This window comes from Cryptomeria japonica, chromosome 7, assembly GCF_030272615.1.
Source record: "Cryptomeria japonica chromosome 7, Sugi_1.0, whole genome shotgun sequence".
In the NCBI taxonomy this organism is placed as follows: Eukaryota; Viridiplantae; Streptophyta; class Pinopsida; order Cupressales; family Cupressaceae; genus Cryptomeria; species Cryptomeria japonica.
Window position 1 is genome coordinate 144,701,935 of NC_081411.1, and position 23,280 is coordinate 144,725,214.

Sequence of the window (23,280 nt, forward strand, 5' to 3'; positions counted from 1 at the left end):
TGCGATAGGACACTATAATTTCACCCAGTAGCAGTGCAGATGGGGTTTACCGATGAGGAGGTGAAGCAGGCAAGACAAAAAAATTCTTAGAAGTAGGCCAAAGAGGAAACCAAGAAGCCCAAGATTGATCTAGCTCCCTCCAAGGTCAAACCAAAAGAGACCAAGTCTGTCCCTATTCTAGTGGTATCATCTTTAGGACCTAGCCCATCTGAGAAAGGTGTATTGAAATAAAAGGAGAAGCCCAAGAGGACTTATACTATTGTGTCTTCAGTGGCCTCTATGATAGAATCTGAGGAGGAATCAAGCAAGACAAAGAAGAAAGGTGAATTTACAAGAGTGGTGAGGAAGCTGCAGCTCGGTGGAGCCCAACAAAGAAAGAAGGAGAAATCTGATCCTGCCCCTGCCAGAAGACCTCAGAAGGAAAGAAAGGTTAAAACTTAGCCTGAGTCTAGTCTCAAGAAAGTTAAATCTACATTTATTCCGTCATTGTCAATAGATCAATTAATTGATGAGAAAATTTTAGATGGTAATCTGAAGAATCTTAGAGTGTGTTATGCAAATTTGAATGAGGTTGATGAAGGGAAAGTGGAAGAAATAGTTGTATTATATTTGCACAATTTTAACAAGACATTGATTGAGTTGGAGAAGAGCATTCCTACATACCTATACAATGTTATTGATGCAAGGAGAATAACTTCTAGCAGAACTGATAAGGAAATGAAAGAAAGAGAACTAATAAATGTTTGCACCTATACCACTCATGATGAAGTAAAAAGAATTCATGAAGAGGCTAACAAGAAAGAATTTAGAAGCAAGAATAGGGTAAATAGGTCAATGATTGGGAAGGTGGAAGAGGTGAGGAAGGAGACAAAGGACATCTGGAAAAAGATAATTGTAAAAGATCCTATGTATCAAGATGCATTCAAGTCTTCTTAGTAAAAAAAGAGTGAGGTGTTTCTGGTGGTCAAAAGGATGAAACTCATACTGAGGGACATCTGGAAGATCAAGATAACACAACAATTGACATTAAGTCCAATGATAATCTTGTTGTGGTACAACTTAGCATCCCCTGAGATCCAAAAGGATGATACTACACCAAGTGGCAACATGGGTACAAAAGATAAAGAGGATGAGACAGAGAAAAAGGATGTTGGGAGTGTAGAGGCAAAGGAGTAGTTGATCCGACAATTGTCACTCTCTCAGTTACTACCACCCCACCATAAATCCCTATCAATATTGATAGTCCATTGAACCTTGGACAAATCTCTCCTACAAAAAAGCTCATGCTCGTAGCTGCTATTCAAGCTCAAGCTAGCCAGGATTTGGTGAAGTCTGAGTCTTAAGTTAAGAAGCTCATTTTGATGTCGGTAGATGTTTTGCAGAAGGTGGATCCAAATGTATAGTTATATTCCAATGCTAGTCCCTCCTATAAATTATTGCAATTGATTAATAGTGTAAATACTAGTTTTGATTCTTCAGAGAAGCCTACTACTAGGAGAGTTTTGGATAGATTTAAGGATGTTACAATGTCGATATTCTAGAAGATGATTGAGGATGATAGGGTGAAATTAAATAAAGGTGGAAAGTTGTACAAGTCTTGTCTAATTTCGCCTAAATTCATTGTAGACATAGATAAGAAAATAAGTGTTTTCTAGGGAAAACTTGCTAGTATTTCTCAGTCCTTTGATCCCAATGTTGCTCAAACTAGTAGTGTTGAAAGAGAAAATTTGGGTCTAAATGATTAGATATCAATCCTTAATGCGAAGAAGGACATGATTTTGAGTAGAGTAGGTGAAATCTGAAACTTAATTGCCCCCCGGTTGGACACCATGCTAAGCAATAAGGTAGATTGCATGAAGGCTATGGCACAACTTGTTTCATCCAATCAAAGGGAAGCAAAGATTCATGCTAGTGTATATAGTGTATTTATTACTATTTTGGATAACTTGAAAAATGGGTGGGACACTCACCTAGGATTATTAAAGACCATTTTTGCTGACATCTTCAAGTATTTGTAGAATATATCCAGAAAGCATCTCTGTATATAAGTTTTTGAATGCACCCATCTTTGGCATTGTTGTCAAAGGGGGAGAGAGAAACGGTGAAAAATGTATAGTATAGAAGAGTGGAATTATTTTTCTAAGGGGGACCCTTAGAAATTCTTTTGATCCGATGTATATGTTCAACACAACCATTTTTCATGAGTGTTTCCATCAATGCCAAAGGGGGAGATTATTGGCAATTGGCACTCATCCAGTGGCTTCTGATAGTCTATTATTGTTTCAGGGTTGTCATTGATGGCAACTCTTCATGGAGATTTGATCCAGTAACCACAATTATTCTTAACTAGAAGTAGATGTTAACCAATAGCCAATCAATTGGTGTTTTAGGAAGAACAGAGCAGCTTTGGGTCCAAAAGATTTTCATTGATTTCGATGCATTGTATCAGATTTTGATTGATTGGGCCGACATTGAAACATCACTTTATTATTGTTTTGGTGATCCACATTTATTTTTTGTGATCTGGTCAGGTCGACATGTTATTACACATTACACTAGCAGGTCAAAATGATAAATGATCTATTTTGTAATTATCAGTATATAATTTTGGTGCAAGTGATCCTTTTGGTGAGTGGTATGATTGTATGTGAGCAAGTGGTGATCAAGAATTAGTTTTGGCATAGTTTCATCTGTGCATTATTGATCTGGTAGCTGAGTGAGACACTGAACAGGATAGAACAAAGCAAATTAGTAGAGGTGACCTAGTTAGTATATTTAGCACTCAATCGAAACTCAACCAAGTATTTTAGATGTTATTTCAGAGATTATTTAGCTATAATTCATCATTGTAGCTAATTAGTAAGGCAATGAGCCTTTCGAGGTTGTAGCCCTTATTGTATTTGAGCAGTGAGCTCTAGACAATGTGTCTGAATTCTTGTGCATTCCCCATATTGTAATATTGTTTTGCTACTGACGATAGTAGAATAATATTGCACAAGTTCAAATCCCATCATGGTTTTTCCTATTTGGGTTTCCACGTAAAAATCTGGTGTTATGCTTTTGTGGTTGTTTTTTCTATGCTTCTGTATTTCAGTTTCATGTGTATGCCTCTGGTGGTTTATAGTTGTTTGAAAATCTTCTAACCAATAGATCACTGATTCACCCCCCCTGCTCAGTGATCCCTGAATCCAATAGGTGATGCTCAGGTCTGTAAAATTGAGCAATGCCTTGGTTTTTTATTTGTGCATTCAACCAATGGTAGGTTTTTGGGTTTGTAAACCCAAACCACACCAACTTTCGATTACCTATTCAGCTTTACAAACCTAAACCCCACCCTTTCCCTAGCTCTTTCATTGTTTGGTGCATGGCGAGCCTATGGGCGATGAATCCATCCTTTGGTGTATGGAAGGCCTATAGGTCCACCCTACACTATATTCTGGCCATTCACTTTTTGTTGTAGATTGGACCCGTAGGTCTGACCTACACTAGTTTTACCCTATGCACATTTTGGTGTAGATCAAACCTGTAAGTTCAATCTTCATCAATCACATGTTTTTCCCCAATGTGTAGTTTGACTGAATAGGTCCTAACTACACCTATCCTTTTTCCAGATTATATTTCAGGTCTACAAACTTGAACTGCACCTTTGAGCCACACTTAACCTTAGGTGTAAATTGGGCCTATGAATCTAAATTACACCAAGGGCCTATGAATCTGAATTACACCAATTGCACACACATGTAAATAGGGTTCATATGCCCAATTTACACTTGTTGTACCATGATGCAATGGGGGTTTTGTTAGGATAATCGGTGAACAAATGAGAGTGGGGGGAGTGAATGAGTTGTTAACAGATTATAACTTTTAATTCACAATACAAACTTAAACAAATCAAGTACCGGTAAAGCACATACAAATGTCGGTGGGAACGGATACCGGTAAACTACACAACTTAACAATTAACCAGATAATCAATGCAAAGAAACCATACAACATAACACCATGATTTGTACATGGAAAATCGGAAAAGGGAAAAACAATGGTGGGAAACCTGCCCAAAGTCAAATGATACTTCTGCAGAAAGTATGTGAAATAATGAGGGCCTTGCACATGCAGGAAGGCACACTGCCTAGAGCATACTACTCATTACAAAAGAGTCTCACTAACTACAGAGAGGCTACAACCATCTCAAGATAAATGGACAACAATCCAATAGAGTGAACTACCAGAAATAGCATCTACCATGCATGATTACACTCCCTATTAAGCTCAGCATCGGAGGACTAAATCCTCTTTTGAATCCAATTCAATCACCAATTATCAACCAACTCCTCTGCTTGAATGATATTACAATATTATCACATTGCATTCCTTGACCATGACTTTTTCATAACCATGATACATTACAAAGAGTTTCTACCTCTTATTTATACAAACCCTAAGGCCTAAACCAATTAGGTCACCCACCTAAAAGATATTACAACAAGATCATTACATAATTCCTTATTACAATGATATGCCATGTCATCTTTGTTAGAGTAAAGGTTTTAATTTAATCATGTTGATTAAATTACCTTTATTCCTCTCTTAAGATTTCACTTTAGTTTGCATTTGTGACATTTAATAATTATATTAATTATTAAATGTCTACCTATTAGGGTTTCTTTTAGGGTTGCACAATATCCTTTTATAAGGATTCATCATTGTAATTTATCTCTCTCTTGGATGAATACATTTTTCAGCTTTCAGAGCACCCTTGCTTGTTTGTCTCCATCTCTTCTTTCTGTGACAGGTTATTTGCATGCAGGTGATCTTCGGGGTTTGTGAAGTTGGCTTTCTCAACTTCTACATGGTATCAGAGCTCCAGACCTGCTGCTTCCTGTTCGTCTTCTGAAGAATTTGGAGCTACGAGGATTAGATCTGACTTTCAGGTTTTGGTTGCATTAGATCTGTGTTTGTCTTCTATTTTTTATTTTGGAATAGGGGGTATTTTTTTTCGGTGCACTTTGAGCCCAAACGGACCTCACCGTTGAGCTTGTAGCGCCCAAAAACCCCTATTTCCATTTAAAATTCGTCCGATTTGGACACAGTTGCTCCAGAAGGCAAAATTTTTTATGCCCCAGGGCCGTACGGCCCCAGGGCATGCAGACCGAGAGCAAAAAAAAAAAAAAATTGTAGAAGTTGAGAAAGCCAACTTCACAAACCCCGAAGATCACCTGCATGCAAATAACCTGTCACAGAAAGAAGAGATGGAGACAAACAAGCAAGGGTGCTCTGAAAGCTGAAAAATGTATTCATCCAAGAGAGAGATAAATTACAATGATGAATCCTTATAAAAGGATATTGTGCAACCCTAAAAGAAACCCTAATAGGTAGACATTTAATAATTAATATAATTATTAAATGTCACAAATGCAAACTAAAGTGAAATCTTAAGAGAGGAATAAAGGTAATTTAATCAACATGATTAAATTAAAACCTTTACTCTAACACCCCCCCTTAAGATGAGCAAAAGTGCAGTTACAAACATGTGCAAGAAAGCAAAGGTAACTACAATGCAAGAAAGTAAACTTGGGTCCCGGCAACAAGGCCTGATCAGGTACCCAATTACAACCAAATCTCTGTAAAGTGGAGAAATAGAGAAAACCTCATGGGAAAAACTCTACTCCAAAAAGAGATGAAAGAAATAAATGCACTAATAACATAAGGATAGGAGGTGGATAACCCAGGACCTGAAACAACCACGATATCCACCAGAGTGCTGAAAAGCAAAAAACTGAATAAAATATGCATCGAGCAGAATCTAGAAAAAAAACCATATTTCTGGAAAGTACACAGAACACGCTTTCTGAAAATATAAAGTTTTCGAAAAACGGAGGTCGGATGCTCATTCTACGTCTCCCAGAGTGCAAAAAAGAGACCTCACTTTGACTGTAAAAAAACATAGTCAAACAGAAAAATTGGAATAAATTACCAACACCATGAGGTCAGCCTCAGAACCAGCTTTCCGACGCCTATTCGTTCTCAAAAAAATGACTCCGTTTGCCCATTTTAGGGCCCTGGAAGTGCAAAAAAGAAGTCCGACTTTGACTGGTAAAAAACACAGTCAAACCACAGATCTAGGAAAAAAATATACCACCACAATGTCCGGCTCGGAATCACCTTTCCAACGCCTATTCGTTTGCGAAAAACGGAGTCCATATGCAAAAGATATGGCTCCTGGAGTGCAAAAAACTTGTTCTGACTTTGACTGGCAAAAAACACTATAAAACGGCAAAATCAGAAAAAAAGATCTACATCTTTTAGATCGGGCTCGGAACCAGCTTTCCAACGCCTATTTTCATTCGAAAATCCGAGCTAAAATGCCCGATTTATACCCGATTTAGTAAAACTGCTCCAAAAGAGCCCAAATAGGCCCTTTAAGCCCTCAAGGGCTTAAAAAAAATAAGCCCCTGGTCCTCTGGGCGACCAGGGGCGGGCGCAGGGGGCGGCGGTGCGGGGGCGGCACAGTGGCGGCGGCGGTGGCACATGGGCAAGGCGCGGGCGGCGGAGTGCGGGTGGCGCGGCGGCTGCGGGCGTCACCTGCGGCGTGGCGGGAGCTGCCTGGCCGCGACCGGTGGTGACCGCCGGCGGCGGCGGCCGGGCAGTGGCCGCTGGGCGGCGCTGCGTTTTAAACTGGCTGCGCCCGCTGTTAAACACAAACAGCGTTTTTTGTTTTTTTGGATTTGCCTCGGTCTGCGTGCCCTAGGGTCGTACGGCCTTAGGGCAAAAAAAATTTGCCTTCTGGAGCAACTGTGTCCAAATTGGACAAATTTTATATGGAAATAGGGGTTTTTGGGTGCTACGAGCTCAACGGTGAGGTCCGTTTGGGCTCAAAGTGCACCGAAAAAAAATACCCCCTATTCCAAAATAAAAAACAAAAGACGAACACAGATCTGATGCAACCAAAACCTGGATCTCAAAATCTTTCAAAAGTCTGAACAAGCTGCAGCAGATCCAGCTCTGATACCATGTAGGAGTTGAGAAAATACAACACCACAGGAGCCTGAAGATCTTCTGCAAGCCGAATAACCTGTTACAAGGAGAAGCAATGAAGCAAAATCTGAAGAACATACAAAACACAGAGAATATGCTCAAAAAGAGAGAGCTCAATATTCACAAAAATATGTAATGTGATTCTACTCACCGTTCAGTTGTATTTCTAGAACGGGGGTAATTATGAGTCATGGGCAAAGGGCATACTTACACACTGTAGGTGGCTTAATATTTTGCCTTATTTGTATGATCTCATACCTGAACCAGCAACTTTAGAGGGAAAACTAGCTTGGGATATCATTAGAAATCACATAGTAGGAGTTATTTTGTCTAGTGTTGATTCTGACACTGTGTGGGCTATATCGGGCATTGATTGTCCTCACTCACTTTGGACACGTCTTTGGGAGATCTATGGAGACCCCAGTCTTTCTCCATTCCCAAAGGATCCTGCTTCAGATTGTCTTGTACCCATTGGTTGGAGAGATAACACACCTTTTGATCATGCTACTTTGAAGGAACTTCAATATTTAGACACCCTTACATATTTCGATGAATCAGAGGATTGTCTCACAGTTCCTACTCTTCAGACTGAGATTATATATGCATCAACATCATCTCCTTTTGTTCCTGATCAGTTTGATATTGCCTCTTCTTTGGCTCCTATTGATTCAGCTAAGCAGGACATCATACATCTTTCAGACATGGCTACTTGGGATTCTTATCTTGCAGGCATTTCGTCTTTGTTTGTAGAGTCCTATATTGCAGACTTGGAGGATTACTTTGAGGATTTTCAGCTCCTCTTTGTTGACAGCCATATTCCAGCTGTTAGCCCACCATCATCTGTGCATTCAGAGGTTGCAGTTTTTGAGTCTTCAGTTCAGTTTGGATTTGACATCTTTTGTTTCAGTTCAGACAGAGGGATTCTTCAGCATCCTATTATGGCACACATCTTGAGACAGATTGATTCTTCTCTCTTCACAGCGTTTCTTCATCTTCCTCCTTTGGATCCATTTCTTCCCAAGGGGAGGAATATTATATGCCGCTTCAGGATCTCTTTTTGGATTCTACCTCAGGCATCCATATGTGCGACAGGAGTTTCTTCATTGTGGGGGGGGCTTCTAGTCTCTTTCTTTTTCTCCTATGGAGACCATTGTATATGTACTTATATGATAGAAGTTGTCTATGGGGGGTATCATGTTATCCACCTCCTATCCTTATGTTATTAGTGCATTTATTTCTTTCATCTCTTTTTGGAGTAGAGTTTTTCCCATGAGGTTTTCTCTATTTCTCCACTTTACAGAGATTTGGTTGTAATTGGGTACCTGATCAGGCCTTGTTGCCGGGACCCAAGTTTACTTTCTTGCATTGTAGTTACCTTTGCTTTCTTGCACATGTTTGTAACTGCACTTTTGCTCATCTTAAGGGGGGGTGTTAGAGTAAAGGTTTTAATTTAATCATGTTGATTAAATTACCTTTATTCCTCTCTTAAGATTTCACTTTAGTTTGCATTTGTGACATTTAATAATTATATTAATTATTAAATGTCTACCTATTAGGGTTTCTTTTAGGGTTGCACAATATCCTTTTATAAGGATTCATCATTGTAATTTATCTCTCTCTTGGATGAATACATTTTTCAGCTTTCAGAGCACCCTTGCTTGTTTGTCTCCATCTCTTCTTTCTGTGACAGGTTATTTGCATGCAGGTGATCTTCGGGGTTTGTGAAGTTGGCTTTCTCAACTTCTACATGGTATCAGAGCTCCAGACCTGCTGCTTCCTGTTCGTCTTCTGAAGAATTTGGAGCTACGAGGATTAGATCTGACTTTCAGGTTTTGGTTGCATTAGATCTGTGTTTGTCTTCTATTTTTTATTTTGGAATAGGGGGTATTTTTTTTCGGTGCACTTTGAGCCCAAACGGACCTCACCGTTGAGCTTGTAGCGCCCAAAAACCCCTATTTCCATTTAAAATTCGTCCGATTTGGACACAGTTGCTCCAGAAGGCAAAATTTTTTATGCCCCAGGGCCGTACGGCCCCAGGGCATGCAGACCGAGAGCAAAAAAAAAAAAAAATTGTAGAAGTTGAGAAAGCCAACTTCACAAACCCCGAAGATCACCTGCATGCAAATAACCTGTCACAGAAAGAAGAGATGGAGACAAACAAGCAAGGGTGCTCTGAAAGCTGAAAAATGTATTCATCCAAGAGAGAGATAAATTACAATGATGAATCCTTATAAAAGGATATTGTGCAACCCTAAAAGAAACCCTAATAGGTAGACATTTAATAATTAATATAATTATTAAATGTCACAAATGCAAACTAAAGTGAAATCTTAAGAGAGGAATAAAGGTAATTTAATCAACATGATTAAATTAAAACCTTTACTCTAACACCCCCCCTTAAGATGAGCAAAAGTGCAGTTACAAACATGTGCAAGAAAGCAAAGGTAACTACAATGCAAGAAAGTAAACTTGGGTCCCGGCAACAAGGCCTGATCAGGTACCCAATTACAACCAAATCTCTGTAAAGTGGAGAAATAGAGAAAACCTCATGGGAAAAACTCTACTCCAAAAAGAGATGAAAGAAATAAATGCACTAATAACATAAGGATAGGAGGTGGATAACCCAGGACCTGAAACAACCACGATATCCACCAGAGTGCTGAAAAGCAAAAAACTGAATAAAATATGCATCGAGCAGAATCTAGAAAAAAAACCATATTTCTGGAAAGTACACAGAACACGCTTTCTGAAAATATAAAGTTTTCGAAAAACGGAGGTCGGATGCTCATTCTACGTCTCCCAGAGTGCAAAAAAGAGACCTCACTTTGACTGTAAAAAAACATAGTCAAACAGAAAAATTGGAATAAATTACCAACACCATGAGGTCAGCCTCAGAACCAGCTTTCCGACGCCTATTCGTTCTCAAAAAAATGACTCCGTTTGCCCATTTTAGGGCCCTGGAAGTGCAAAAAAGAAGTCCGACTTTGACTGGTAAAAAACACAGTCAAACCACAGATCTAGGAAAAAAATATACCACCACAATGTCCGGCTCGGAATCACCTTTCCAACGCCTATTCGTTTGCGAAAAACGGAGTCCATATGCAAAAGATATGGCTCCTGGAGTGCAAAAAACTTGTTCTGACTTTGACTGGCAAAAAACACTATAAAACGGCAAAATCAGAAAAAAAGATCTACATCTTTTAGATCGGGCTCGGAACCAGCTTTCCAACGCCTATTTTCATTCGAAAATCCGAGCTAAAATGCCCGATTTATACCCGATTTAGTAAAACTGCTCCAAAAGAGCCCAAATAGGCCCTTTAAGCCCTCAAGGGCTTAAAAAAAATAAGCCCCTGGTCCTCTGGGCGACCAGGGGCGGGCGCAGGGGGCGGCGGTGCGGGGGCGGCACAGTGGCGGCGGCGGTGGCACATGGGCAAGGCGCGGGCGGCGGAGTGCGGGTGGCGCGGCGGCTGCGGGCGTCACCTGCGGCGTGGCGGGAGCTGCCTGGCCGCGACCGGTGGTGACCGCCGGCGGCGGCGGCCGGGCAGTGGCCGCTGGGCGGCGCTGCGTTTTAAACTGGCTGCGCCCGCTGTTAAACACAAACAGCGTTTTTTGTTTTTTTGGATTTGCCTCGGTCTGCGTGCCCTAGGGTCGTACGGCCTTAGGGCAAAAAAAATTTGCCTTCTGGAGCAACTGTGTCCAAATTGGACAAATTTTATATGGAAATAGGGGTTTTTGGGTGCTACGAGCTCAACGGTGAGGTCCGTTTGGGCTCAAAGTGCACCGAAAAAAAATACCCCCTATTCCAAAATAAAAAACAAAAGACGAACACAGATCTGATGCAACCAAAACCTGGATCTCAAAATCTTTCAAAAGTCTGAACAAGCTGCAGCAGATCCAGCTCTGATACCATGTAGGAGTTGAGAAAATACAACACCACAGGAGCCTGAAGATCTTCTGCAAGCCGAATAACCTGTTACAAGGAGAAGCAATGAAGCAAAATCTGAAGAACATACAAAACACAGAGAATATGCTCAAAAAGAGAGAGCTCAATATTCACAAAAATATGTAATGTGATTCTACTCACCGTTCAGTTGTATTTCTAGAACGGGGTAATTATGAGTCATGGGCAAAGGGCATACTTACACACTGTAGGTGGCTTAATATTTTGCCTTATTTGTATGATCTCATACCTGAACCAGCAACTTTAGAGGGAAAACTAGCTTGGGATATCATTAGAAATCACATAGTAGGAGTTATTTTGTCTAGTGTTGATTCTGACACTGTGTGGGCTATATCGGGCATTGATTGTCCTCACTCACTTTGGACACGTCTTTGGGAGATCTATGGAGACCCCAGTCTTTCTCCATTCCCAAAGGATCCTGCTTCAGATTGTCTTGTACCCATTGGTTGGAGAGATAACACACCTTTTGATCATGCTACTTTGAAGGAACTTCAATATTTAGACACCCTTACATATTTCGATGAATCAGAGGATTGTCTCACAGTTCCTACTCTTCAGACTGAGATTATATATGCATCAACATCATCTCCTTTTGTTCCTGATCAGTTTGATATTGCCTCTTCTTTGGCTCCTATTGATTCAGCTAAGCAGGACATCATACATCTTTCAGACATGGCTACTTGGGATTCTTATCTTGCAGGCATTTCGTCTTTGTTTGTAGAGTCCTATATTGCAGACTTGGAGGATTACTTTGAGGATTTTCAGCTCCTCTTTGTTGACAGCCATATTCCAGCTGTTAGCCCACCATCATCTGTGCATTCAGAGGTTGCAGTTTTTGAGTCTTCAGTTCAGTTTGGATTTGACATCTTTTGTTTCAGTTCAGACAGAGGGATTCTTCAGCATCCTATTATGGCACACATCTTGAGACAGATTGATTCTTCTCTCTTCACAGCGTTTCTTCATCTTCCTCCTTTGGATCCATTTCTTCCCAAGGGGAGGAATATTATATGCCGCTTCAGGATCTCTTTTTGGATTCTACCTCAGGCATCCATATGTGCGACAGGAGTTTCTTCATTGTGGGGGGGGCTTCTAGTCTCTTTCTTTTTCTCCTATGGAGACCATTGTATATGTACTTATATGATAGAAGTTGTCTATGGGGGGTATCATGTTATCCACCTCCTATCCTTATGTTATTAGTGCATTTATTTCTTTCATCTCTTTTTGGAGTAGAGTTTTTCCCATGAGGTTTTCTCTATTTCTCCACTTTACAGAGATTTGGTTGTAATTGGGTACCTGATCAGGCCTTGTTGCCGGGACCCAAGTTTACTTTCTTGCATTGTAGTTACCTTTGCTTTCTTGCACATGTTTGTAACTGCACTTTTGCTCATCTTAAGGGGGGGTGTTAGAGTAAAGGTTTTAATTTAATCATGTTGATTAAATTACCTTTATTCCTCTCTTAAGATTTCACTTTAGTTTGCATTTGTGACATTTAATAATTATATTAATTATTAAATGTCTACCTATTAGGGTTTCTTTTAGGGTTGCACAATATCCTTTTATAAGGATTCATCATTGTAATTTATCTCTCTCTTGGATGAATACATTTTTCAGCTTTCAGAGCACCCTTGCTTGTTTGTCTCCATCTCTTCTTTCTGTGACAGGTTATTTGCATGCAGGTGATCTTCGGGGTTTGTGAAGTTGGCTTTCTCAACTTCTACAATCTTAAGACCCAAATAACAATAACAAATCCATAAATCATCTCGAAACATCCTAGTAATGTGTAGAGTACATGTTAGCATGATACCGGTCCATAACCTAGATAGGTTCCAGACCTAGTATGGGTCCACCACATCAAAGCAATGTCTTCAAGCAATTGAATCATGATCAAAGAACATCTTCAGAATCTTGAAATCCATGAAGAAACTGCATCAACACCAATTATGCATCCTGTCATGATTCCTCAATGAAAGCTTTACCGGTAAAGCCTTAAACCAATGTCGGTAAGGGTTTACCAAAGTGTATGATAGAATCTGATTACCAAGCCAATATCAATTGACCAAAAAATGCTTATGGAGCATATAACACATGAAATCAAACATTCTTAACTGATCCAAACATGCCAAAAGTGTCCAACAGATAGTCTCTTCTGCCGGTAACACTAGATTTTCTACCAGTAATCAACCATAACACCTAGTGTTGACATCAATGACAAAACATCAATGCAACACATAATCAATTCATCCATAATGCCAACAATCTCCCCCTTTGGCATTGATGACAACACTATATGTGAAAAACATCTAAGTACCAAGAAGTGCCAAACAAGTCTCCCCTGTGGAAGACAACCAATAATCTCCCCCTGTGAATGATATCTCTATAAGGTTCTGAATGATTTTTCACATTACTATCCCTCCCCCTTTGACATCAATGCCAAAAATCTAACAAAAATATCAAAGCAATAATGTACACCTCAAAGCTAACTATTCCCCCTGAGTAGTAGAACCAATCATCAGTGCTAGAATTAATAATGTCTCTGATAATGCATATCAGACTGATGACAAACTTCATCAATCAAGTCTCTTCCAGAGGGACATAAACTCCTAACCTGTCTCTCAAATACTCAAATGATTCCTTAGACAATGGTTTAGTGAATATATCTACAATTTGTTCTTTAGTGTTCACATAAACCAATTTGACTTCCTTTTCTTCTACCTTGTCCTTCAGAAAGTTATACTTTATTGAAATATGCTTAGTCTTAGAGTGAAATATCAGATTCTTAGACATGTAAATAGCTAGAGAGTTATAATAGTAGATAACTAACGGTTCACTACAATTTACCCTGATATCCTTCAATATTTGCTTCATCCATGGGACTTGAGTGCAATTAGTTGTTGCTGCAACATACTCAACTTCTATAGTAGATAAAGAAATGCATGCCTAGTTTTTGCTAATCCATGAAACTAGTTTCTTTCCAAGAAAGAAAGCTCCACTAGAAGTGCTCTTCCTATCATCAGCATCTCCTGCCCAACCTGAGTTAGTATATGCACATAAAGTGAAATCATCATTTTTAGAATACCATAAACCATATTATGTTGTTCCTTGTAAATATCAGAATATTCTCTTTACTGCACATTCATGATTTTCTTTAGGATTACTTTGATATCTTGAAACAATAATTATTACATTCATAATATCAAGTCTAGTCTGAGTTAGATATAACAGACCATCAATCATAGACTTATACCTTGTCAGATTTATCGATGTAGAAGTATCCTTGATAGATAATTTCTCACTTGTCTCCATAGGAGTACTTACTGGTTTGGAATTATCCATACCAAACTTCTTCAACAATTCCTTTAGATACTTAGTTTGACAGATAAAAATGGCTTTATCAGTTTGAGCAATCTGCAAACCTAAGAAAAATTCCATCTCACCAATCATGGATATTTCAAATTCATTCTTCATGTTGTTAGCAAATTCCATGCATAGTTTATCTTCTCCTCCAAAAATGATATCATCAACAAATACTTCAATAATCAGAATACCATTATCAATGATGTTATAATATAAATTACTATCAACACTTCCTTTAGTAAAACCAAGCTTCAAAAGAAATTTATCCAACCTTGCATACTAAGCTCTAGGAGCCTATTTCAAACCATATAAAACTTCTTCAATATAGAAACCATATCTTTATCATCTATTGGTGAAAATCCATTAGGTTGCTCAATCTAAACTTATTCCTCAAGCTTAGCATTCAAAAATGCACATTTAACATCCATTTGATAAACCTTATAGTTCTTATAAGCTGCATAGGCAAGAAATAGTCTAACAGCTTTAATTCTAGCTACAAGTGCAAATGTCTCACCATAATCAATTCCTTCCATTTGAGAATATGCTTTACAAATCAATCGAGCCTTGTTTCTTACAACTTGACCATCCTCATTCATTTTATTCCTAAAAACCCATTTAGTTCCAATAACATTCTTATTTTTAGGTTGGGGAAATAAAGACCAAGTCTCATTTTTCTCTATCTAATCTAATTCATCTTTCATAGCCTTTAACCAATGTTTATCCGTACAAGCTTCAATAACAGTTGCCAGTTCAACTAGAGAAATAAGACATACCTCTTAATTTGTCAGTTTTCTTCTTGTCATAACTCCCTTGTTCTATCTCTAATAATTTGATCTTCAGAATGATTTAATCTTACATACCTTGGTGTCTTTTGAACTTCAGGTTCACTGCTCTGATCATTAGTCATAGTTGAATTTTTTGATTGTGTTGGTGTAACTATCTTAGCTTCCTGTATCGGTTGAGGAATTGTCGGTTCAGTTATGATCATTTTTACTACCAGTTCCCTATCATAGGATATAGAATGATTTATGTAATATTCATCCACTTTCACATTAGTACTCTCCACAATTTTCTGCAATCTTTTGTTATAACATTTATATGCTTTGCTCTGAATTGAATAACCAAGAAATATCCCTTCATCACATCTATGATCAAACTTTCCAATTGAATCATCTCTTTTGATATAGCATTTACTTCCAAAAAAATTGAAATATTTAATAGTGGGTGTATGTCCAAACCATAGTTCATAAGGGGTCTTACCGGTTTCACTTTTGATGTGAACTCTGTTGAATGTGTAGATTGTTGTAATAATTGCGTCTCTCTAGTAGATATGAGACAATTTGTCTTCAATCATCACAGATCTAGCTGCATCCAAAATGGTTCTGTTCTTTTTTTCCACTACTCCATTTTCCTGAGGAGTCCTAGGTGCAGATAGCTATCTCTTCATTCCATTTGTCTCACAATAACTATTAAATTCATGAGAAGTGAACTCACCTCCATGATCTGATCTTAGACATTTGATTTTCAATCCAGTTTTTGTTGTAACCTCCACTTTAAAGATCTTGAATTTCTCAAAAGCTTCACACTTCTCCCTTAGAAAAGTCACCCACATCTAGTCCTTGCTGGACCACATAAGTCAGCGTGAATCAAATCAAGTGCATCATTAGATTTATCATGTATGCTTTTAAAACAACTTCTAACTTGCTTACCCAATTGACATTCCTTACATACTGGATTATGAGGCTTCATAATCTTAGGTATATCTCTGAATGCCTTAGTTGAACTGATCTTAACAATACAATCAAAATTAACATGACACAACCTCTTATTCCATAGCCAACTCTCATCAATATGAACAATTAAGCATGTCTTATTACCAGTGTTCAAGTGGAAGATATTACTTCCTATCTGAATACTGGTTGCAATCTCCAAACTAGTCTTGTTAATTATTTTGCACTTTCTAGATCTTTAAATTGAAGTTGAAAACCCTTATCAACCAATTGAATAACACTCAAAATATTATTCTTTAAACCTTCTACATAATAGACATTATCAGTATTATGCTTTCCATCCAAAGAAATAATACCTCTACCTTTGATCATACATGCCTTGTCATCTCCAAAACTAACTTGACCGCCATTGTATTCTTGTAGGGATAAAAAATTTAGTTTATCTCCAGTCATATGATGTGAGCATTCACTATCAATTACCCATTCATCCTTATCTTCAACTTTTGCTGCCAGGGCCTTTTCTTCATTTTTGATAGCCAGTTCCAGTTCATCTTCCTTCAAAGCATAGAACGCCCATTCTTTTCCATTGCCAGATCCACTAGCAAAGTCTTTTGCCAGTTCATCTCTAGAGTCATAAGTTACTCCTTTCTCATCTACTATGTAGCATTGTTTACTTTTCTTGAATCTATATCTATTCTTGTTAGGCTTAAAAGATTTCTTAACTCTTTCCTCAAACCTTGCATTGCTTCCAGGATATCTAGATGCAAAATGACCAATCTAATTACATGCAAAATATTTAAAAGGTTCTTTTCCTTCATACTTACTTCCAGTTGGTCCTTTAGGTACTCTTCTAGCAAATAAGGCTTCAAGTTTCTCAAGTTATTCATCTTATATTTCCTCATGTCTTCCAATTCTTTTGCGTATAGGGCTTTCCAATCACTTTTGCCAGTAAATTATGAGGATGATGATGCATGAAAATCAGGTTCAGACTTCACAGCTCCAGAAGATCCAAATTCTTCAAGCTCAAAAGTAGATAATTTCCTAATCAGAATGTCTCTATTAACTGAAGTGTTTTCCATTGTTCTTAACTCATTAATTGTTGTTGCCTTCATCTTGTAAGCCGGTGGAAGGGATCTCAAGACTTTGGACACTATTTCATATTCAATTAGAAATCCTCCACAACATTGAATTCCCATAACATTATCATTTACTCTTTCCATAAATACAACAATTCTTTCATTATCTTCCATTTTCAAGTTTGCATATCTTACCTGGTAACCATTAAGTTAAGCAATTTTGACAGTAAGCTCACCTTCATTCAAAGTTTACAATTTGTCCCACATAACCTTAGCTAATTATTTATCAGTGAATCGCATGATCTACTGATCAGTAAGTGCACAGAAGAGGGCTTCTCTAACTCTACAATCATTTTCAATATTCTTATCCAAGTTTGTAGGAGCAGGATTTCCAGATGCTGGATCATAAGGTGTGTATCCTTTCTCAATGACCTCCCAAATATCTTTGCCTAGATATCTAAGATGAGTCTCCATTTTAATTTTCCATATCCCATAATTTGTTCCATCAAGCTTAGGTATTTCTCTTATAAAAATAGTTGTCGGTGGATTAGAAGTGTTAGTTCCCATAGGATCTACCTCAAGTGGTTAAGCTTCTACAAAATAGGACCAAAGCTCTGATACCAATTGTTAGAATAACCAGTGAACAACTGAGATGAAGGGGTGAATCAATTGTTAATAGATTATAACTTTTAATCCACCATACAACCTTAAACAAATCAAGTACCGGTGAATCACATACATATGCCGATAGGAATAGATACTGATAAACAATACAACTTAACAATTAACCAGATAATCAATGCAAAGAAACCATACCACATAACACCATGATTTGTACATGGAAAAACCGGAAAGGGAAAAATCATGGTGGGAAGCCAACCCACAGTTAGATGATACTTCTGCAGAAAGTATGTGATACAATGAGGGGTCTGCACATGCAGGAAGGCACATTGCCTAGAGCATACTTCTCATTACAAAAGAGTCTCACTAACTATAGAGAGGCTACAACCATCTCAAGATAAATGAACAACAATCCAATAGAGTGAATTGCCAGAAATAGCATCTACCATGCTTGATTATAGTCATGGTTAAGCTCAATGTCAGAGGACTAAATCCTCTTTTGAATCCAATTCAATCACCAATGATTGACCAACTCCTCTCCTTGAATGATATTACAATGTTCGCACATTGCATTCCTTGACCATGACCTATTCATAACCATGATACATTACAAAGAGTTTCTACCTCTTATTTATACAAACCCTAAGGCCTAAACCAATGAGGTCGGCTACCTAAAAGATATTACAACAAGATCATTACATAATTCCTTATTACAATGATATGCCATGTTAGCTTAAGACCAAAATAACAATAAAAAATCCATAAATCATCTTGAAACATCCCGATAACATGTAGAGCACACATTAGCATGATACTGGTCCATAACCTAGATAGGTACCGGACCTATTTTGGGTCCACCACACCAAAGCAATGTCTTCAAGTAGTTGAAGCATGATCAAATAACATCTTCAATATATTGTAATCCATGAAGAAGCTGCACCAACACCAATTATGAATCCTATCATGATTCCTCAATGAAAGCTCTATCGGTAAAGCCTTAAACCAATGTTGGTAAGGGTTTACCAGAGTGTATGATAGCATCCGATTACTAAGACAATATCGATTGACTAAAACATGCTCATGGAGCATATAACACATGAAATCAAACATGGTTCATTGATTCAAACATGCTAGAAGTGTCCAATAGATAGTCTCTTTTGTTGGTTACACTAGATTATCTATCAATAACCAAAACTTGTCTGACCGTAATCAACCATAACAACTAGTGTTGACATTAATGAAAAAACATCAATGCAACACATAATAAATTCATCCATAATGCCAATAGGTTTTTGTAACCTCATGCCACTAAATACAACACATGCATGATCTAGTTTAGTTCAAATGATCAAGATGGTTGATTATTGCTCTTCTCAAGTACTAGTCATTTCTTTGTGTTACAATTTCATTACTTCCTAGATGACAGAACCATCTCCAAGGAAGAAGACCATGAAGTTCAAAAAGAAAGATCTGCATCTAGTCTTCCTACCTTCATTAGTATCTTCCAATATTAATCATATAAGTGATATTGAAATAGGTCATGTAGACCTGGAAGATTTTCTCAAGAGGATTGAGCATCCACCCTAATATTATAAGATGTATTCTACCATCAATAGTGATATTCATCTAGTCTCAACATTCCTAATGTCTGTTGGGGATCGTAAATTTGCTATGGAAGCTACAAATCACTTTGATCTTGTTAGTAGAAGTGTGAAGGATACTTGTGGAAAAAAGCTAATTAGGTTTGATGAATACTTCTTTGACACTATCTTCAAGTGTTCAAGCATTGAAAAGTAATCTAATATCACCATGCAATCAGTACAATCTTACTATGATAGGAATTGAGATAAGTGTAGAAAGAATATGAATGACAATTGATTAAAGATCTCAAGAGCTATAATTTCCAAGTGGCTAAATTTTTTTCCTATAAGTGATTTCATTGAAGAGGTCAATGACTTGGTTACTCTCTTGAGCAGGGTAAGAAGGCTTCCTACTTCAAATACCCATAATGAGTGGATGTATTAGTACATCCATGCCATTAGGAAAAATAAGGAGACTTGATATTTTAGGGAAAGAAAATAAGTGATGCTATATGTGAGTAACACACTAAGGTACCAACAACCCTTAATTTTTACATAACATCTTATTTGGTGTATGCAATTGCTTTTATGAGGCATTTCTCAGGTTTATCTACATCAAGAGATATAAGTCAATTTCATGTGTATGAATACTATTCCCAATTGGTTTTGAAGAATAGTTTTCATCATTGTTAGAGGGTGATTGATGCATTCTTTGGCTATCACATGTGTATGATTAAAAAATATTTATGGGTAAACGTACAAAGTTGGGTCCCAATCCCGTGGAAGTCCATGGGTTGGGAAAAGAGCCCGCTAGAAATGGGTGCCCAATTTGTACAATTCGGGCACCCGTTTAGCTTCGGGTGCCCGAGCCATTAAGAAACGGGCGTCCGTTTAGCAATGGATGCCCGAAGCTAAACGAGCACCCGTTTCTTTCAAAATGGGCGCTCGTTTTTTAAATGTATTTATTTACTTTTTTAAACCATGTTCCATCATTTTCACTGTTTTTTTAATTTAAAGCGAAACGGGTACCTATTTGTTAAAATTAGGGGCAGGAAACAACCCTTAGCTTTTTTTTTTGCTTCAGGATAGGCTTGGTCCCACCAAGCCTAAGCTTGGACCTCCAAAAAAATGACTAAGGTAAAACAACATCAAATTTCTACCTTGGCCTAATTTTTTGAGGGCCTTTCTGATTGAATTTTTTGACAAAACAAAAACCCATTAGATTTTTCAATGTCCTAATTTTAGAAATGTAAATTTCATAGTAATAAGATTACTTTTACTATTTTTGTATTATTTATTAATCAAAAGTGGAACCTAAACCTAAAATACCAAGGTTCACTAAAACTTTAATAACTTTTTTGTTTTTAGGATTTTAGAAAAATAAATTATATGACATCAATCTACATACAATTCTTTTGAATATTAAAAAAAAAATTGAAAAATATGAAATTCTCATCAAATTATGGTGGTCGTACACCCGATGTTTTGAAAATATACTTTATTGTCAGTTAAAAATTAATAAAAAAAATATATTCAATAAAAAAATAAGAAAAAATATTCTCATCAATATTTGGTGTCTTAGGTATCATTTCCCAGAAGGATTTACAAAAATTCATTTATTTACATAAAAAAAGGGTGGTCGTACATGTGTGGTATGGTCTTGAAATGGGCATTTTGAAAAATTGGTTTTTAAACATGCCTACTTAAAAGGGATTTCTAGCATGTGGGTATTAAAATAAATTACATATTTGAAAAGTAGACTCTGAGCACTAAATTTTCTATTACTGAAGTTTTTTGAGATTCAATCTCTAAGTGCATCAAATTTTGACATCAATCGACAAAAAATTTGAAAAACAGAGAAAACACTTCCACTTTTTGCCCAAAAGTGGGACTCAACTTCTTGCAGCCACCCTTATACTAAAAAAGAGTGTCAGATCATGCATGGGAAGTAGTGAATGAGTATGGGTGTTTCTTCCTACATTTCCCTACCTTCACCTATCTTAGGGTGGGATTCTTTAATGTTGAACCTTTTATGCTCCCAAGGTATCCATCAGATAAAATCATGTTGATGGAAATAGCTCATCAAATGGTGGTATTAAATGAGGCACAATCTGGCTCACATAAGACAAGTTTGAAGTTTCCATTGACTATTTGTAGGTATTCTATCAAATCAATCTTTAGGCAAGGGCAATGGAAGAAGAAATGAGAAGAGTGACTATGAAATTCTTAAAGGCAAGGAGAGACTTTGATTATAGAGGAATGAGGAATAAATTGAAGAAAGCATATGTCCATGTACACCAAATTGAATATATTTGGATTGGTTGTACGATAGAGCAGGATGTCAGGAAACTTAATTATTGTCAGCTCACAGTGGAGTAGATTCATGAACTTGACTTTGCTGATATCCCAGATAATTTTGAAGATGATGGTAATGTTCTATATCTTACCTATGTACAAAATAAAGTTTCTTTGATACCCTTGCCACTTATTCAATGATCATAGAAAGAGGTATCATCCATTAGAGATGGATTCTAGAGTATCTTGCAAATACTAATGTTTGGATTTATAGAAGGCAATTCAATTGAAGCCTTTCTTTATGAGTTCTGATGATGACACTTCTAGACCTGTTGGTAAAAGGTCAGAGATTAGAACAAAGAATAAAAAAGACTGTCTAACTCCCCAAAAAGATCCAAACTTGAAATTCACAGTTGAGGCTAAAAAGAAAAAGTCCAAGGAGAACTATTCATTCATTTCAAGTGTTCACGAGGTAACAGAGTTTGAAGTACATGGTGAGAATTTGGATGATGAACCTCCTAATATAAAGCCTATTGATGTAGATCAACTTGAATGTGAGCAAGACGATAATGAAGAACATTATGATGAAGAGGGATTATCACAATCTTCCAAGACTTCTCAGTTAGATAATTCCCACAAGTCCCTTCCATAGGTATCTCTTTCTTCCTCAACCATGGTTAATGCTCTTATTTCTACCATTGAATCAAAACCTTTTGGATCTACTATCTCTTGTGTTACTCCTAATATAATTTTTCATACTCCTTCCACCATTGCTAGTGAGTCTGCTTTAGATACCCCACATGATAATATTGAGAATGGACTCTCTACCTTTCCTAGTTTGTTTATGATGTCAGCCACCATGTTGGATGATTTCCATAAATTCATGCCAGAGACTAGTCCCAAACCTAATGAGTCATCTCTTGAGAACCCTCCTATCACTATAAGTGTAACTACAACTTCACCTATTGTGGATGTACTACTTCTCAGGAAAAAACAAATCCTTCTCAAGCTTTAGTCATAAATGTTGATGATGATTCTTCCTTACCACCATGGTTGTTCTCCAATGCTCCTAAGAGGAAGAAACAAGCCATCTCTCTAGATTACTTTCATTTCAATCAACTTATTACCTCTAACCCTAAAACTACCAAGAAAGCCAAGACCTTATCCAAGATAAAGGTGGACAAAGATAAGAGCAAATATGCAGACACTGCCATTCCTTCTGCCAATAAGGACATTGATTAGATTCAAGACTCATATTATACTATTAGCAGGGTTGATTTGGGCAAACAAAATCATGACTTTGTCAAAGGAGATATTCAAATAGATTTGGATGCTCTCATTGATAGATATGATGAGGAAAAAATTAAGAAAGATAAGCTTAAAGAATAGTTTGAAAATCTCACTACTATTCTAATCAAGGTGACCAAGTCCTCCGAAGAAATTGATTGAATGAATTGGTCACTAGATGAAGAGGTCATGAAGAGAGTCAAGCAAGCAAATTCATAGAGCAGAGCAGTGGACGAATGGATGGATAGAATGCTCAAACAAGGAACATAACTCATGAGTTTAGTTGTCACCATATTCAATAATCTTGACACTATGAAAACTAAGGTGGATAACACTATATA

The 23,280-nt window shown here is 37.4% G+C and overlaps 1 protein-coding gene across 1 annotated transcript; it reads left to right on the forward strand.

The window, feature by feature from the left end:
* Positions 1-279: 279 nt before the first annotated feature.
* LOC131856522 (uncharacterized) lies at positions 280-22,304 on the forward strand. The gene is made up of 4 exons (XM_059208344.1): positions 280-429; positions 6,473-6,706; positions 10,406-10,639; positions 21,927-22,304. Exons 1-4 carry the CDS (start codon positions 280-282, stop codon positions 22,302-22,304), a joined length of 996 nt encoding a protein of 331 aa, XP_059064327.1.
* The last annotated feature ends 976 nt before the right edge of the window (positions 22,305-23,280 follow it).

What these genes read in the sequence shown, in the direction of transcription:
- LOC131856522 (XM_059208344.1), top strand. Translation starts at nt 280, where the DNA reads ATGATAGAATCTGAGGAGGAATCAAGCAAGACAAAGAAGAAAGGTGAA. An exon ending in CGCTGTTAAACACAAACAGC is followed by an intron (nt 6,707 to 10,405) that starts GTTTTTTGTTTT and finishes CTGGGCGACCAG; the next exon opens with GGGCGGGCGCAGGGGGCGGC. An exon ending in CGCTGTTAAACACAAACAGC is followed by an intron (nt 10,640 to 21,926) that starts GTTTTTTGTTTT and finishes TTGGATTTATAG; the next exon opens with AAGGCAATTCAATTGAAGCC.